General features: G+C 56.6%; 1 protein-coding gene across 2 annotated transcripts in view; it reads right to left on the reverse strand.

The window, feature by feature from the left end:
• ABCA2 (ATP binding cassette subfamily A member 2) overlaps positions 1–17,999 on the reverse strand; it is a 42,064-nt gene that overhangs the window by 5,693 nt on the left and 18,372 nt on the right. Inside the window, exons 11-42 of one of the 2 annotated variants that reach the window (XM_084299138.1) lie at positions 17,715–17,843; positions 17,266–17,433; positions 16,851–16,947; positions 16,242–16,415; positions 16,058–16,160; positions 14,941–15,055; positions 14,077–14,267; positions 13,528–13,678; positions 12,994–13,198; positions 12,261–12,425; positions 11,787–11,967; positions 11,285–11,497; positions 10,805–11,001; positions 10,249–10,431; positions 9,602–9,786; positions 9,142–9,262; positions 8,568–8,858; positions 8,283–8,390; positions 7,081–7,299; positions 6,612–6,714; positions 5,868–6,196; positions 5,032–5,245; positions 4,763–4,868; positions 4,294–4,405; positions 3,795–3,855; positions 3,419–3,593; positions 3,222–3,337; positions 2,791–2,938; positions 2,325–2,448; positions 848–980; positions 459–576; positions 157–335 (exon numbers count right to left, since the gene is read on the reverse strand). In XM_084299138.1, the coding sequence (XP_084155264.1) occupies positions 157–335; positions 459–576; positions 848–980; positions 2,325–2,448; positions 2,791–2,938; positions 3,222–3,337; positions 3,419–3,593; positions 3,795–3,855; positions 4,294–4,405; positions 4,763–4,868; positions 5,032–5,245; positions 5,868–6,196; positions 6,612–6,714; positions 7,081–7,299; positions 8,283–8,390; positions 8,568–8,858; positions 9,142–9,262; positions 9,602–9,786; positions 10,249–10,431; positions 10,805–11,001; positions 11,285–11,497; positions 11,787–11,967; positions 12,261–12,425; positions 12,994–13,198; positions 13,528–13,678; positions 14,077–14,267; positions 14,941–15,055; positions 16,058–16,160; positions 16,242–16,415; positions 16,851–16,947; positions 17,266–17,433; positions 17,715–17,843 (5,114 nt within the window). The remainder of the gene's footprint in view (positions 1–156; positions 336–458; positions 577–847; positions 981–2,324; positions 2,449–2,790; positions 2,939–3,221; positions 3,338–3,418; positions 3,594–3,794; positions 3,856–4,293; positions 4,406–4,762; positions 4,869–5,031; positions 5,246–5,867; positions 6,197–6,611; positions 6,715–7,080; positions 7,300–8,282; positions 8,391–8,567; positions 8,859–9,141; positions 9,263–9,601; positions 9,787–10,248; positions 10,432–10,804; positions 11,002–11,284; positions 11,498–11,786; positions 11,968–12,260; positions 12,426–12,993; positions 13,199–13,527; positions 13,679–14,076; positions 14,268–14,940; positions 15,056–16,057; positions 16,161–16,241; positions 16,416–16,850; positions 16,948–17,265; positions 17,434–17,714; positions 17,844–17,999) is intronic. The other variant, XM_084299139.1, reaches the window with a different exon arrangement.

The raw sequence follows: 17,999 nt of genomic DNA on the forward strand, positions 1-17,999 counted from the left end.
CAACTGGCAGCCCTGGCCAAGAGCCATGGTCACTTGCCACACCACAGACAAGGGTCAGCCCAGCAGGACATAGGGCTGCAGTCCCACTCAGGCTTCTTTTTCCTGGGAGACCCCAAAGCAGGCCCCATCCCATCCAGTCAGGCTGTGCCCCTGTACCTGTGTCCATTAACGAAGGCCTCTCCTCCTGTGGTGCTCTCATCCCCCGTCAACATCTTGAAGGTGGTCGTCTTTCCCGCACCATTGACACCCAGCAGCCCGAAGCACTCCCCAGGCCGCACACCCACGCACAGCCGATCCACAGCCAGGATGCGCCCAATCTTGCGGGACTTGTATACCTGGCAGAGCAGGGCAGGGGTGCTCAGCACGCTGCCCCAGCACCCTGACCCAGCCAACATCCCTTGGATGCCCCAGAGCATCTCCCATGCCTGCAAGTCCAGGGCAGGCTGGGGTTGCTGTACCTTGGTGAGATTTTCAATCTTCAGCATGTCATTGTCAGCATCCCCACGCAGGACACGGTGCCGCTCATTGGCTACATCAATGTCATCTTCGATGGGCTTGGTGGAGACAGGAAGCCGCCTGCAGAAGGGTGCGAGGGGCAGGGTGGAGATGGGTGTGAGCAGAGGCCAAGCAAGCTGCCATCCTGCGCCCACGCAGGAGGCAGAGGCCAGGGACGGAGGGCCTCCCCAGTTCTGTGCCTGCTGGAGAGGCAGCCCTGGGCTAAGGGGTCCCAAAGCAAAACTCTGCCCCATTTAGAAAATCTGGGAAGGCTGTGCTCTGCTAGAAATACCCAGAGGCAGCTCTCAGCTGGGCATTGCCTGCTTGGCCCCACGCTCCCAGCCACACTCACTGGGGCTTCCGGAAGAAGTTGTATTGGCACATGATGGTGATGAAGAAGCCGACGAAGCCTTCGATTGTCATGGCGACAAGTCCACGCGTCACAATGTCCCATTCAAAAGGTGATTTCATTTTATCAAACTGCCCTGAGTGGGATGAAGAGAACAGAGCATCTGTGGGGACACTGTCCCAGGAGGACATCCAGCCCATGTGCCCTCCTGCATGGCTGAACCCACAGCCCCAGTGCAGCAGTGCCTCTCCAGGGGATGGGGACACCAATCCAACCACCAAAGAGGTAGCCTTGCCTCACAGGTTGTACAAAATCTAGAAATGACCTCTGGTAACAGCAGCAAATATTTTCAGTGGGAACTACTGCAGCAACCAGGTTCCCACAATTTTCCACTCTGTGGCCTTGAAATGACCTCATAGCACCCTTGACAGCATGTGGCAGCCCGGCCCATGGAGGCCAGCCCTGGCTGCTACCACATGGCAACACTACTGGACACACAGACACTCCCACCCCGTGTGCTCCCTCCCTACCACAGCACCCTGGAGAAAACAATAATGGTTTTCCCAGTCCAGAAGGCTGATTTTAACCCGTCCCACACAAGGAAAAAAACATTCAAACTGGAGATGACGCAGGCTATGTTCCTGGTCAGAGGCTTAGCAGCAAAACAGCCAGGTAGCAGCAGCCTTTATCTCAACACCACCTTTGCTGTACAACCTAAGCTGGCCTGTTACAAGATGACACTGTCTAGCTCCAGTGTCCCCTCCCCTGCCTTCTGTGCCTGCTGCCATAGCTGCCTGGGCTGGTTGGTGTTGCAGGCACCAGGGCTGGTTACAACAAGGCTTTCCATTTGCAATGTATTTGTTGTTGAATTCATCTTGCAACTTTTCAACCTCAGTGGGTAGGATCAACCCAACTGAGAATGCATACTGTCAGATTCTGATGTGTCAGATTCTGCTTCTAAACACCCCCCATGATGCCAGCAGCACCCAAGTTAGATACAGAAGCTGCTGAGAAGTAGAGAGAAGCAAGAATATTTTGAGTCCAAGCTGAAGCTGCAATTGGCAAAAGGGTCATTCTGGATGGGCAATGCAGCCCTGCAAGCAAGAGACCACATCTAGAACAAAACAGCCCTTGCAGTTCCCATCCCTTGTATCACTGCACATCCACACCGTGGGCAGTGTGTGATGGCAGCAGAAATGTACAATGCTGCCAGGGCTCACTACGTCCACTTTCTGTGCAGCTCATATTTGAGATGGCCCAAGAAACCATGCTCAGCATCACAGGTACCACGACATGCCTGATCCTCAACTGTGTCTCTTCCTGGGTCCCCTCTAGTTCACATCCCCTGGATTTTTGCTCCAGGTTGATCTGGGCCCTGGTTGAGCCCCACAGGGTGGTTTTAGGGGATGTGCTGGCGCAGCGGTCCACCCCTGGCCCAACCTGCCCTGGAGTAAGGGAGGGAGGGAGGAAAAGGCCATACCAATCTTGGCGTAGTACTCATTGATGTACTCATTGTAAGCCATCTCCATCAAGCCGTGGCCCAGGTTGTAGTTAGGGAATACAAGGAAGCAGCTCTTCAGGTAGCTGTTCACCACCTTCAAATCCTGTGGAGATGGACAGACAGAACATGACTATCAGAAACACCTGTAAGGACTCTGAGCACACAGTACTGTGAGCCCGAGCAGACCTCATAACTGACCCTGCTGTGAGCAGTAGCTTGGAGAAGAGACCTCTTGAGGTCTCGCTCAGCCTGAGCTGTCTCATGACCCAATTGCTGTCACCACCCTGGCAGCAAGCAGGCACCACCACCTGCCACATGGAGTCACAGGCTTTGTCACAGTGTGATGGCTCCTTGCACTGTGCCAGAGGCATCTCCCCTCTTATCAAGCTGAGGGAGGCATCTTCTCCCTTCCTGGTGGCCGCAGCCAGAGATGTGAACCCTGTACCTTGTCATGCTCAAAGAGCTGCAGCAGGAACGTGGCGACAGTGGCAGTGATGCCAATGAAGAGGTTGATGACGATGAGGAAGACGTAGGCAGAGCTGGGCACCTCAAACCAGAAGGAGGCAGGGTACATGATGGGGGTGATGGACCAGCTGGGGAGGCAAGCAACAGGAGTGCACATGAGCATGGTAGGACTGTAGCACCCACTGGAGAGCTCTGGGATTGCCCATCTCCCAGCCCCATCCTTCCTGGGGTCTCCCACCCCAGCGTTCAAAGCCCGCTAGCTACAGGAGCCACAGAACTGAAAGACAGGGGGACAGAAAGATCTGGGCTAGATCCTGCCTGCTTAGCAAAAGTGCAAATGAGGCATCAGAAGGACCCACTGGTGCATCCTGACTTCACCCCTCCCTTGCTCACCCCATCTGACCAACGTACCCATACAGCAGAAAGAGTGAGAGGACGGCTGGGAAGTTGGTGGGAGAGGTGTATGCCGGGAGGTCAAACACGAAAAGGATAATGATACAGCACGTGGCCGGTACCAGGTAGTTCAACTGCAGAAGACAGAAACTTCTGTAACTGCCTGTCCACTCAGCCCTGGGGGCTCTGCTGGTGAGGCCACATGCCCTGCTCACCATATCCCACACGTAGTTGGCCAACCAGTAGATGACAGGGTCGCAGCCGCTCACAAACTGCAGGTGTTTGGCCTTGGTGGCCTTTTCAGCCACCAAGAACACCACAAAGCTGGCAGGCACAAAGGACATGGCCACAATGATGAAGATGGCAATCACCACATCTGTGCCTTGCAGACTGCAAGGAAGAGGAGACCAGAGACATCATCACCCTCAGCTCCCCAACCTTGTGTGGGACAATCACTGTACAGAGGACAGGGCATGGCACAAGGACCCCCCATGTCACAGCCTCACAGTCAAACCATGCAAACCACAGTGGGAAGCTCCCTCCCCTGCTACATGATGGCCCCCCTCCCTCAAACCAGCTCCCTGGACATACAGGTAATCCAAGGACAGGCTGGCGCTTGTCTTGTTCATGGGATGGTTGGTGACCGTGATGCCTGCAGCAAAAAGAAACATAGGATTGTTTCTATCCTGGCTCAGGATAGAAAATGTTACCCCAGCCCCAGCCTGCCTGGTCCTAGTTCTCAGTGGGAGGAGTTTCCTTCCCTGTAGCCCAGAAGCAACACTGCTTTGGGGCCAAGACCTCCCTCTCATCAGCTGGCAGACAGATAAGCCTGCAAGCCCAGGTGTCAGCAGCAGCACCTCAAGAGGTGCTGCCCCAGCCATACACTATCTAGCTTAGATCTCAAGCCACACATAAAGGTGTATGAACCCCCTGCCCCAGTTGTGCACTAGCCTGCTTGGTCCAAGAGAGTACATGGCATTTTAGAACCTTGTTGGTCCAAGAGAGAATATGCACTTTAGAGCCTTGTTGGACCATGCCCTAAAGCTGTTCCTGATGTGCTTTTGTCCTTAAAACTCCTCCAGGCCCTCACCGTATGCAGCAGGGTTGCCTTTGCTCTTGGGCAGGTTCGCTCGTAGGATGGCATTGTTGAGAGCATTGAGGTAGGTGGGCATGCTGTGGTAGCCCTTGTTGTTGTAGAAGACCTGGAGGAGCAGAGAAGAGTGGTGGGAAGTAGTAGGAGGGCTGGGCTCACACCAGATGTGTGGGGTGGGGTGGGGTGTGGGGGGTGGCAACAGGGTGCCCCCCTGCTCATGGCTGTGAGAAGAGCAGGCCAATGCTGACCACAATGGGTCTGACCCATTGTGGTGGGAGCTTTGCAAAGTGCTCCATGTGGTTAAGAGCCCCACCGGGTCTCTTGCCAGAGAGCACTGCTGTAGAGCAGTGGATAAGGGGCCTGGCTGTGCAGGCAGCACTGCCTTCCCCCTTCTCTACCTTGCCTGTGCCAGGGCTGCTGCTGCCCACCCATCTCCTGGCTACCTCAGGGCTCAGCTTGATCCTACCTGGGCTGTTCTGCGGACGGCAATCTTGCGCACCATGGCAGGAGCCCTGGCCCCAAAGGAGGCTGGGATGGATTTCTGGACATTGCCAAAGGTGAGTGCCCCGTACCTGTGGGACAAAGCACCCCCAAGAAGCTGTGACTGCTGTCCCCTGTGTCCAGGAGCAGGGCCACACTCCTGGCTCCCATCAGCACCCCTGAGGTCTCCCAGAGGCCCCAGCCCCATATCCTGCACTATGGCAGAGGGCAGAGCCCTCCCAGCCTCCCTCTTGCCTGTGCAGACGGAAGCGGTCCGATGTGTAGAGCAGGTACTCGGAGACGTTGCGCCCCGTGATGTCTGCCAGGATGTCCCCCGTCACCACCTTCATCTGTGGGGGATGGCCTCCCACACCACTGGGGCATGAGAAACCAGTCCCCTGCATGGAGCATGTGCACTTGATAGGCTCATGGATGATCCGAGGCAGGGCAGGGGCTGATGTGACTGTCTCTGTGGGGTAGAGGAGGCAGAGTCAGGCCCCAGCCAGCCCTGGCTGTGATGGCTGTGTGGGGCAACATGGGGACAGAAGGGGATGAGAGGAGCACATGGAGCAACCTCCCTCACCCTCAGCCAAGAGGTTCTGGCCAGGCAAGGAGAAGCCTCCCTGCTGCCCTTGTGTTAGCTCCTGCTGACCACAGCCCAGTCTTTAAATGGCCCTTTGTGTCCCAGTGATATAAAGGGGCCAAGAGATGGACCCAGGAAAAACGTGGGAACAGACAGGGAACAGAAATGGTTCAGAGACAGGGCATGAAGTGTGTCTGGAGAAAGCAATGCAATCATTCCGCTGGCTGGGGACCAAGTACCCAACCCAAGTACCAAGATTCCCAATGGCATCATCAGCCCAGTAAGCTCAGCAAGGACTGCTGAGGCTGAATGGGAGCAGTGCTGCAAGGCTAGCATCAACCCTGATTCAGAAGTGCAGCCAAGCAATGCTCTGCTATCACCGAGCCAAACAGCACCCGATGGGCACTTTGAGGTGCCACTATAGCTGCTCCTGCAAGGAAGACACATTGCCCTGCCTGCAGATGAAACCCCAGCCCAGACAGACCGATGCACTAAGTGCAGATGACACCTTTGATAGCAGAAGAGAAGATTGTGGAGTTCCAAGCATGCAGCAAGTCCTCATCCACTGAGATGGGGTAGTCGGAAGGAGCTGGGGATGGAGGCGGTGGCACGAAGTTGGAGAGTGGCAGGCCCTGAGTGAAGGAGTCGATGCACATAGCATCAAAGTACTTGGCTGCCAGCATCTTGGACTCATTGCTATTGAGGTTCAGGGTCTGCATGGGTTGGTCCAGTGTGTTGTTGAAGGCTGTCTTGAGCACACAGGTGGCCCCGATGCCAGAGGGCAGGTGGAAGGTGTTCACTAGCTGCTGGGGGCTGGCATCTGGAGACAGCCTGATGCTGCAGGGAGAGCAGCGGGTAAAAGGTACAAGAGGCATGAGACATGGAACATCCCACCTTGGCCATCTTCTGGGCAAGTCCATGCAGCCTCAGTATGTGTAGTGGCTGAATGGGCACAGGCACCACGGCTGTACAGCCTTGGGTACCCACTCAGCCCAAGCCTGGCATGAGCCAAGCTGATGATCACAGCCAGCGTCAGGACTGGCACGTCTCCCAGAGAGGCCCCAGGGGAGAACAGAGGGCACTTTCTGCATGGGGCATTACACTGGCCAGGCTCTACTCCAAGCCCAAGCCAGCCCCAGTGCCAGACCAACTGTAAATTGCCCTCCCCAGTCCCATCACCCCATTGTGGTTCTGGGTACGGGAGTGAGATTGGGGTGCAGGATGGTGCTCTTGAGCAAGCGGCAGCTCTCACCGGTACTCACGCCGCTCCTCGTTGGCATAAGGAATGAAATTGCCCTTGGGCTGGGTGTAATTGTGGTACTGTGATGGCGAGAGGATGAGGGGTGGCAGGTCACCTGTGGAAACAAGGACAGGAACCTGTTTGTGGCCTCAGCACCCCTGCCCATGTGGCCCCATGCTCACAGGCAGGCTGAGCACCCAGAAGCCTTGTCCTTATCTCACTTGAGTCCCACCCCCAGCATCACCACCAGTCCAATGGGGGTACGCAGAAAGGGCTAAGAGGAGTCCCCAGCATCTGGGTCAGCAAGACCTGGCTGGTGTGAGGGCATCAGGGTGGGAAATGTGCCCTCACTCCAAGCTGCTGCCAATGCAGAGAGAGGATACCTGATCTGGTGCAGGGGCACGAGTCTGGGCCCTGGAGAGGGGACAGGGCAAGACCCCCTTGTCCTCCTCACCCCAATGGGACAAGGGCTTGCAGGTACCTATTTCAGGCACGGAGAGTGCCACAGTCATGGCCACGCAGACAAAGAAGGCAGGCAGAAGGATCTGAGAGAAGAGGGCCTTGGTGTTGCGCTTAGCACAGTGGAAGCGTTTTACAATCAGCCCGTGGAACTGGCGCAGCTTCAGCCATGAGCCCTCCAGCTTGAAGGTCCCCTGCCCGGCCAAGTCATGGTCCTCTGCCTCCACATCGGCCTCTTGGTCTGCAAGGAGGAGGTGGCAGGTAGGAGGATGTGAGCCACCTGCACAACTGCTCCTGCAGGGCCCCAGTGACCCCACACCTGCCTTAGCCTGTGGCCACACAGATGCTGAGCTATGCACAGCCACTCTGAGGGGCCACTGAGCTTTGGTGTTACCATGGCATGAAGCAAGGCAGCTGGCTGGCAGGTTTCTCTTGGCCCAAAATGGGAAATTGTTACAATGGTTTAAAAAACAAACAAACAAACAAACAAACAAACAAAAATGTGGTGCTTTTTTGCAGACCCCCCCCATCTTCCCATCAGTTCTAGCCAGCCCAGATGCTCCTGGATGGCAAGGGCTTAGCGCAGACAGGAAGAGGGGGGACAGGTTGTGGGTGTGGGGACCCAGCAAGGCAGTGAGTTTGGGGCTAGGACTTGGAAAGTCTGATTGCAGTGCAACACTGCTGCTGCTCTGCCTCCCACTGACCCAAATTCAGCAATACTCAGAGCAATACACAGACCTGGCAGGGGAAGAAGAGCGTCACAGCAATAAATTAATCATGACAAGAACTGGTGGGATAACCCAGAAAAGGATTTGTGAAGTAAACAGTAGCCTTTGGGCTCCTGCCTGCATGCTCTGTGCTTGTGCAGTTTGAGCATCCAGGCAGGGACAGTCCTGAAACCATGTCAGCATCTGGAGAGTGAGCCACTCTCTAGAAGATGACTCCATGCTGGAGGGATGGGCTGGCCAGCCAAGAGGAGAAAACCCAGCAGCTCAGCCACCATATCAGTGCACCCCATGCCACATTGTGCTGCCAGTCAACACAGCTGCTAGTGTGAGGAGTGTGTTAGTGGGAGTGAGTCTGCAGGTCAGCGCTTGCAGGATTCAAGAGAGACAAAGGGAAGGGCTAACACTGGCTGTGCCTCCACCTGTCGGTGAGCCCAACAGTTCTGTGCCTCAGCACATAATCCCTCATGCACATGACACGAGTTCAGGGGGTGCCAACCTTGGCTAGAAGCACCAGTTTCCAGCCATCCCACCCCAATCCTCTTCCCAGGCTGCAGGGCCTGTGCCTCCCTTTCTCTCTCTTTTACAGGCTCCCTGGACACATCATCTGTTGGAACACAGGCTCACTGTCACTGGGGGCTCAGCTGAGCCAGCATGATCCCCAGTACACCAGGGCATGGCCCCCTGGTGAGGGCCAGCGCTGCCTTGGAGCAGCCATCCTCCCCATCCCAGAGCACCTCTATCATGGTGCACAAGCAGCACACCGCCACGCGGCATTACGAACCTTGCAGACTGATGTTGTCAGGGTCCTGATGATTGTCAAACAATGGAGAGTAATCCCCAAAGAACTCAGAATAAGCCCCACCTTCGTCGCCCCGCACGGAGCCCACCGAGGAGGCCGAGCGCAAGGATGCCTGCGACTGCGCCAGCTTGGAGCATGTCACCAGGTTGCTGAGCTCTACCTCAGGCTTCTCAGGCACGTCCACCTCAGCCAGGGGCTCCCCATTGGCCTCTGGCTTTGGGCCCAGCTCAGGGACAGGTGGCTGGAGGGCATCCTTCTTGGACTCCTTCATGTCTGGAAGGAGAAGGGGCACTGCTGCTGTCTGTGCCAGCCTTTGCTGTGCCTTGCACAGCAGAGCACAGATGTACTTTGCAAACCCAGATCAAAGCAGCTGATGGTTGCCCTTAAGCTGGGGCAGGCTCTGACAGAGGCCCCCCCTCCTCTTTGCAGAGGAGACTCCTGCTCCCATGCAAAAGCCGAGGAGACACAAAGCCCACGTAAAGGCACACGATGCCTTCACCTCACTCCCTGTGCCCCAGTGCCAACAGCACTGCCATGTGCCTCCTGCAGTCCATACCCACATCACTGTTCTCCAGGGACTGGTCCTCCTCAGACACCTTCAGGAAGACCTCCTCGAGTGTGGTGTCCATCAGCCCAAAACTGGTGAGGTCAAGTTCCTCCAGACTCTGCTCCAAGTGCTGTGGAAGGGAAACCATTGAATGAGAAGGGCAGGCGGCTCCAGCACTGCCACAGCACAGGGAAAACCCTCAGACACTCATCCGGTGAGTGCTGGTGCCAGGCAGGACAACAGCCCCATACCATTTGCTGTTGGCATCTCTTTGACAGGGCTGGAACAGGCCCAGTGATGTGTCTTGCCCTTCTGGGACCAACTCCACATGGGCCCACATGCACATTTGTCCCCCCTTAAGCCTCATGAGATGCCATGCCCATCTGAGCTTGTCTTGCCCCTTCATGGTGATCCCCCATCCTTGCACTGTCAGCAAGGCAGGCAGCAGGGTTGTGGGTGGCTCAGGTACCTGGAAGAGCCTCTCAAAGCAGCCCTTCTTGACAGCCTCGCTCGGCAGGATGTAGGAGAGCTCAGTGTTGGTGTCCGAGATGAGGAGGCAGGAGGCCACGTATTTCTTGATAAACTGGGAGACGCGGGGCTCAGAGCAGGGGCTGACAGAAGAGTGGCCTAGAGGACTGTGGGGCTGGCCTGGCTCTGCAGCAGAGGGGCAGCACTGGTCATCTCTTCTGGCCTTCTACCAGCAACCCCTGCCATCCACAGTACTCCCAGCACCTCAGGGGTTCCTTCTGCATCTATCACAGGGTGCTAGCAGCTTCTGGCTGCTCTGGCCATGCTTCCTGGCCTGGGTAGGTGCTCTGCCCTCAGCCCCACAGAGCACCACTGCCCACGCCAGACATCAGCAAGCAGCCCCTGGGCTGGACACCAGGATCAGCACCTGGAGGCAACACCTCCATGCAGGATCTAACTGGGAACCCAGAGAACCGAGCAATGACACCTCTTGCATCACTACCCTGTCCCCCTGTCCCCTATGTGTGGCCTACGGGGACTTGAGGCAGGAGCATTTGGGCTTTGACCTCTTGCTCCTTTCCTGTGCACAAAAAGGGCTGGTCCCATCTACTCATCCTCTAAACCCAGGGTCCTTCTGGGCGCACAGACCTGTGCTGTTTCTGGTGTCTGACTGCCTCTTCACCACCGTCAGCTTGTAGCCATCGCCATAGGTGCTCTTGAGGAAGAGTGGGGAACCACAGCACTTGAGTTTGCCATGGGAGATGATGGCAATGCGGTCGCCCAGCAGGTCAGCCTCATCCATGTGATGAGTGGACAGCAGGATGGTCCTCCCTGCCCGGTGGCACAGAGCATAAGGAGAGGGTCTGGGGCTACACCAAGGCTGCTGCAGCCCATGCTTGCCCTGCTTAGGTAAGGCACACTGCCTGGGGGCATGGGGAAGGAGAGCACAGAGCTGGCCATGCCCCCGAGGGTCTCACAGGGACCCCTGGGTCACATGCAGAGGGGTCCAACTGCCACAGGGAGACAGACACAGAAAGAGACCATGACACAGCTTGGGCAGGGAGACAGGAGAGGCCCATCTGGTCCCTCTCAGCAGGCACAGTGAGGGGTTTTCTCTGTGCTCCTAAGCCCAGGCTCTATTTTCTGCCCCACAGCAAGCTGTTCTCTCACTCTGGCAACCCAGGTGAGTGCTGTCCTGGCTCACCTGGCTTGTACTTGAGGATGAGGTCCCAGATGGCCCTGCGTGCGTATGGGTCGACTCCAGCCGTGGGCTCGTCCAAGATCACAGCCCGTGACCCACCTACAAAGGCAATGGCCACTGACAGCTTCCTCTTCATGCCTCCTGAGAGGGTCTGCACCAGGGAATGGCGTTTGTTGGAGAGCTCCAGATCCTCAATCATCCTGAGGACAGGAAGAGAAGCATCACGACTGCTGGGGCTGGCCTGTACCTGCAGCCAGCATCTGTGGGGAGCATCTCACTCCTCTTCCCCACATGGTACCAGAGTCTCTTGGCAGTCAGGACAGCCCAGCTACAGCCAAGCTACGAAAGGATCTTATGCCAGCCCAACATCCCAAGTTTCCAAGAAGAGTTGGTGGAGCTGATGTTGGGGTGATCCCTCTTGGAAAGGGGACCTGCTTCCACAAAAAGCACAGATGGGGGCAAAAGAAGTTAGGGGGTGCCTACTTGTCCATCTCCTTGCGGATCTCCTCCTCTGCCATGCTCTTGAGCTGTGAGTAGAACCAGAGGTGCTCCTCCACTGTCAGCTTGTCAAAGAGCACATTGTGCTGGGGACACATGCCCAGGTTTTTCCGGATCTCATCCATCTCTGTTCGGATATCGTGGCCATAGATAGTAGCGGAGCCCGAGGTCGGAGGGAACAAGCCAGTCAGGATGGACCTGGATGGATGGTGAAAAGGACATGGTAAGGAATGTCACACGCAGTCCCCTGGCCCCAGTCCCAACCACCACCTCCCAGAGTATCTGCTGGGCCCTGGGCAGAGCAGTATCAGTGAAGGGCTGTGTGCTGGCTGTTGGTCCCCCTCTGTGTCACCCCTACATCCACACCACCTCCCTCTGAGGACAGCACCAGCAGCCATGGATCCCTGGAAGTACGGCCATGCAGCACCTTCCCAACCTACCAGAGCTGGCCAGGACACAGCCCACGTCCACCCCAGCAAGAACTCACATGGTGGTGGTTTTGCCTGCACCATTGTGCCCCAGGAAGGACACCACCTGGTTCTCATAGAGGTTGAGGCTCAGCTTGTTCAGTGCCAGTTTCTTGTCTGTCTTGTAGACCTTGGTGAGCTTGTCAATGCAGACGACCAAGGGGAGGTGGGTTGGCTCCTCCTCAATTCCCCGTGTCTCCTCTGTCATGAGAATGGAGCAGTGAGGAGTCAGGGCTGGGCACTGAGTGGGGTTCCCAGGGGTGAATCTCCCCCACTCCATCCTGGAGTGACCGTGCTGGCTCCTGGCCCTTCCCCTCTGCATCTCAAACCTTTCCTGCCCTGAGTGATGGGCAGCAGTCCCTGGGAAGGATCATGCCCTGACATACAATCTGCCCTTCAGGACAAGGGTGCATGGGATGCATGGAATCCATGGCCACAGAGCCAGGGCCAAACCCTGAAGCCCTACCACCAACCTTCTGCACCCACCAGCTCACCCAGCCTCCTGCTCTCCATGGCGCAGGCCTGATCCTCTTCCATGATGCTGAGGCGGGTGGTATGTGACCAGGGCCAGGTCCACTCCCAGGTCTCCACTCTTCCATTTCCTAGCCAGTAGGACTTCTGGAACGGGAAGTACCAGGGCCGCGGCAGGCCAAACATGCCTGCAAGCACAACCCTGCTGCAGTCAGGGCCATCCCTGCACCTTATCTGCACAGAAGCCGTCTAAGGGCTAGGGCAGAGCTGAGCACAAGCACAAGCACAGGCACAGACATGGGCAGGGAGGTTTCCCCAGCCCAGGAACATCACTGCAGGATGGGGCTGCCAATGCTTGGGGAAATGCTGCTGGGCTGTGCAGGGAAACAAAGCAAAACTGGGCCTGGCTCATGCTTCAGTTTTCCTAAAAAACCTAACAGAGTAGTTAAGACTCCTCAAATAGGCAGTAAGAGGGAGTAATGCTCCAACTATGGATGCCACATTGGTCAGTAAACTGAGACACATGACTGAAGACCTCCTTGGAAATTGCCAGGGACAGGGAAGTCACCATTGGTACAGGCATGTGGGCAGGTGTCCCCAGGAGGACACACACAGGAGACCCTGAAGGCATGCTGTGCTGAATCCACTTGTATCAAGGCTGAGCACAGCCAAGAAGCAGCAGCATCCCCAGTGGGGAGGCTCCTACAGGATCAGAAGTGCTCTAATGCTGTCCCTGCCCACCCTGCCTGCACGTACCCGGGTGCACAGCCTCAATGTACCACGTGAGCACCCCGTACACCACAGCATCTATGATCAGCATCATCATGGACAGCAGGAGGTTGAAGTCATCTCCTTCCACAGGCGACTGGCTGAAGGTGTGCCACTGGATGCCTACACCAGCCACCTCATACAGTGCAAAGTACTTGGAGCCCAGCCCAAAGGCCGTGGTGGACATGAGAGACTGCAGGGAGGAGGAGGAAAGGGGATGTCAGACAGAACCACAGACCAGCTCTGGAGGAACAGGTTAGGCAAATTCCCATCTGGCTCTGCCCCACCCAGGCCCATGGACACCCAGGCTCCACCCTGGGAGGCACCAAACCATCTGGAGATGCTTCCAAATCCCCATGCCAAACCAGTTCACATGTGCATTGGTTTCCCTAGGGTTTGATGACATGTGTACGGGATGTGGGGAGCCCACGACTTAGTGGTAGCTGTCACCTGTGTAGGGGACATAGGGTACCTAGCACAAATCCTTGGCCAGGCACCTCCTGGTAGCCGCAGCCAACTCACCGCAATGCACTTCTCAAAGGCCGTGATCTTGTCATGCGCCACCTCCTCCCGGATGGCCACATACATGTAGGGCACGTAGCTGAGGAAATAGATGATGCCTCCACAGGCAGAAGCCAGCTTGGCCTTGGAGTAGAGCACTGACACCAGGAAACTGTAGGGAAGACAGTGTCACCTCACCAGCCCTGCTGCAAGACAAAGGTGACCCCACAACCAGAGAAGCTCTACCCCACCTGGGCATCCCCCTCTCCCACACCCAGCACCACCTTCCCCCCAGGGACGTGAATGCTGAGCTCCCCCTGCCAAGGATGGAGGGACCCTCCAGTGCCCAGCCCCAGATCCTGCTCCACCAGGGCTTTCCCCACACTGTCTGATTTCATTGGTGTTGAAGTGGTAAACTACCCTTCAAATAGGCTGGGGGGAACCTGTACTGCTCCACCAGCCCTTACCATACAGCTCCCAGCACACTCACCCCATGGCACAAGGACACCCTGCCAGGGATCTGGCACTGCTGGTACCCCCTGACTCCATGGAGGGAACCAGGCTGCTCACCAGAACATGATGGTGGCCACAGCATAGATGGCGAGAAAGAGCCAGATGATGAGGACATCACTGTGCATCAGGACCTTGCCATATTTCAGGATTGCAGTGAGTGCTGTGACTGAGATGGAGAGCTGGACGAAGCCGGTGATGAACCAAGCCACCCAATGCACTGCATTGTTCAAGCCCATCATCTTCATGACCTGCAAGACTTGCACTGCTCAGCTAGGCTGTTCGCTACCCTGTGCATCTCCGAGCCTGTCACTTGCTGGGGTTGGGAGAGCAAAGGACAGCACCGAGGGGAGTGGCCAGACCACAGCACCCCATGACAGAGTGACTGCAGGCTCAGCTGCCTCTAGCTCTAACCAGAGCTCATGACAGAGATGCTCGGGAAAAGCAGTTCATCCCAGAGACGAGCCATGGCAGAACCCTGGGATTGAGATCTGTGCCTGGGGCACCAGGATGTAGATGGAGCCAGGGGTTTGGCAATGGGCTGCCCTACCCTGGCAGTGCCAGGCTGTGTCCCAGTATGTGGCAGGGCTTGGAGCAGCAGGGCCACAGGCTGAGCTGGGGTCAGTGCTCTCCCCACAGGCTGCCCTGGCTGCTGGCAGCAGTTCTCTGAGACACTGGCCAGCTCAGCCTGGCACTGTGCCCGGCAGCTTGAGCACACTCGATTTCTGCAGAGCTCTCCCCTTTGCAGGCAGCTCTGGGCCAAGCCAGGTCCTGGGCTGCTGCTGTCTAGGAATTGCTACAGGGTGACAGAGGGGTGACTTGGCAAGAGGGATGAGTCCCAGCACCTGGCATACCCTGTGCAGCCAGGCAGCTAGACAGAGGAGACACCAGCTCGTCCTCACAGATCTCCCCCATCAACCCCACCTCTTTCAGGCGATGCTCCTTCTCGGTCACAATATGCTGGATCATCATGGCTACTGAGTAGACCCAGGAGATCACCATGCACAGGGGCATCATGTGCTCGATGACGAAGAGAAAGCTGGTGGGGTACAGGAAGAGAGGGGGGAGCTGGATGGTGGCACCACCACAGGAACTTGGGAAGGCCCTGGGGACAGGCCACAGGGCAGCAGAGGTGCTCTCCCACCACCTGGGGACTACTGCAGCCCTCAGCAGCTCCTCAGTGATCTGCAAGAGGTACTGCTCCCATCTCTACTTGATACCTGAGAAATCTGATACATGGGGAGGGGAGGCATTTTTCAGAGCCTCTCCAATGTGTCCATAGGAAAGCCTACTGTCAGTTTATTAGGTCCCAGCAGGCAGGCCTGCAGCAGCTGCACAGACTTGACCTGGTGCACTGCCTGCCCTGCTGTGGACAGGACCCCCTGCATCTTCCTGCCCCGGAGGGCTGGTGGGTATTGGACTTCTCAAGGTACTTCATCCAGACCTTTGTGTTTGAGAACCACTAACAGATGCATGTGCCACCCATTTACCAAACTTCTCCTATTCCCCCCAAGTAATCCAGTCTCTGAGACACAGAATCACAGAATCATCTAGGTTGGAAGAGACCTTCAAGATCGCTGAGTTCAACCTCTGACCTAACACTAACCAGTCCTTCACTAAACCATATCACTGAACATCTAAACATCTGAACGTCTTTTAAAGACCTCCAGGGATGGTGACTCAACCACGTCCCTGGGCATCCCATTCCAATGCCTAACAACCCTTTCAGTAAATAAGTTTTTCCTAATATCCAACCTAAACCTCCCCTGGCGCAACTTTAGCCCGTTCCCCCTTGTCCTGTCACCATACCCTGCAGCCACGAGTTCCCCACTTGAACTATGAACTGAGGAAAAAAAAATCCTTCCCCCACTTGCTGCTTGCTTAGCTTGGTGGTCAAAGCCACAGGGCATAACTGGTTGCTCACCACTCCTAATGTCAGCAGCCCCCAGACTTGTCCTTGTTCCCCAGCTGAAGTGTCCTGGCCAATTTGGACTGCCCAACGGGCAGGAGAGAAGGTCATGCCCACATGGGTGTTACTCACTCGTCCCGGGTGTAACATGGGTATGGGAACATCTGCACATAGTTGCCAGGCTCCACCACATCATGGCCAACAAAAGTGTTGATGAGGGCACGCTCCATCATGTCTAGGGAGTAGGAGAGGCCAGGCTGAGTGGGCAGTATGGGCAGGGATGGGGACCATGGTGGGGCAAGGAGCTGGTACTCACCCTGGATCCAGACAAAGCCATAGAGGAAGTAGAAGCGGCCACCAGTGTTGGGTCCAGGCCGCCAGTATGCACGCCGGATCTCGTTGGTCTTCTCCGTGAAGCTGGAGTTCTGCCTGATCTTGTACATGACATGCGGGGGCAGCGAGCCATCCCTGTTGGTCTGGAAGATCACACCTGTGGGCAGTGGAGAGGTGGAGAGCCTGGTGGCACTGCAGGAGATGGCCACACCGGCCAGCCCACAGTGACAGGCAGGGATGCAGGGATGGCCAGGACCCCGGGCTCAGCATGTAGCAGCAGAGGGCGAGACGAGGACTACAATGGCCAAGGATGGTGCTCATGTCCCCTTGTCACACTGACTACAGGCACCCGTGGTGGGCAAGCCAGGACAGTGGCAGGGAGTTGTGCTTGTAGGGGCTCAGCCAGGATCTATGCACAAAGCAGAGGGAGAAGCAAGGTACTCAAAGAGAGAGCTGGCACACTTGATCCACTCATCCACCCAACACATGCACAAGGCAGCATGTCCCAAAGCCAGTGGCCCCATGCCTGGGGGATGGCTTCAGACATGGCTACAGGGACCCCTGCAAAGAAGCTGGTTCCCAAGGGACGTACTGGCAAAGACTGTGACGTTGTCCTGGTAGGCCTGGTTCAGTGTGTAGTTGACGATGCTTTCCTCATCTGGGAAGCCCTTGAAGATGTCCACACTGACCTGGTAGGAGGGGAAGGCCAGGCAGATCCCATCACACCTCATGGTTCTGGTCATGGACCCCTTACCCCCTCTATGGCATGTGCCCCCCACAGTGACCACAAAAGTGACCTGAACCCAGCAGATGGGCACCTCCACTGCTGACATTTCCCCCAAAGCTCGTGACACCAGAGAAGCCATCGTCTCCTCTCTAGGTCTCCCAACATATGGCCTGAAGGAGATCTGAGCAGATCTGACCCCTCTTTGGCCCTGCAGAGCCCAGCTGTTGGTGGTGGGTGCTTCTCCAAGCGCCTGCATGTCCACAGATGGGTGCAGTCTCACCTTGGCCATGAAGTGGACCCAGCCACAGGCAGCATTATCAATAGTGTCCAGCTGCTGGAGCAGGACGCTGGCATTGGGCAGTGAGAAGTTGCCATTGAGAAAGTTGCGGAGAAGGTCATTTTCGGAGACATTCAGGATCTCTGGGTGCTTGTGGAGGTCAGTGGTGAACTGCAACAGGGAGGAAGACATGGAGGACAGAAGCTGGGATACCCCTGCCACTCAGCACTGCCCTCCCTGTGGACGCAGATGAGACCAACCCTTTTCTAATGCTCCTCCTGTGGACAGCAAGACAGTATCTGCCTTGCACAGGGCAAGAGCAGGGTAGGCATCCAAGTAGCACCTGAGCACTCTACGCACAGAAGCTAAGGGGTGCCTGGGGGCAAGACACCCCTTTCCGGCCCATGGGGCAGTAACCTAAGGCAGGCTCAGTCCCCACAGCACTACCCTACCTGCTGGAGCCAGCGGATGCGTCTCTGCAGCCTGCCCTCTTCCAGGTAGGTCCGGATCTCAGGTGATATGTTCAGCCATGCCTTGGCATAGTGGGTGACATTGCCCACAAAGGCAAAGGTCTCGTTGGCCTGTGGGTCGGAAGGTCATGCTGTGGGAAAATGCTGGGTTAACTGCTCTCCAGGACAGTGCTGCACTCCACCCTAGCAGCCATGGAGGTACCAGCCCACTGCCCTGCAGGTGCTTGCTGGCATCTGGATCCCTCCTGCCTGCTCAACTCCAGCCCC

The sequence above is a fragment of the Netta rufina genome, assembly GCF_964035555.1.
Source record: "Netta rufina genome assembly, chromosome: 20".
In the NCBI taxonomy this organism is placed as follows: Eukaryota; Metazoa; Chordata; class Aves; order Anseriformes; family Anatidae; genus Netta; species Netta rufina.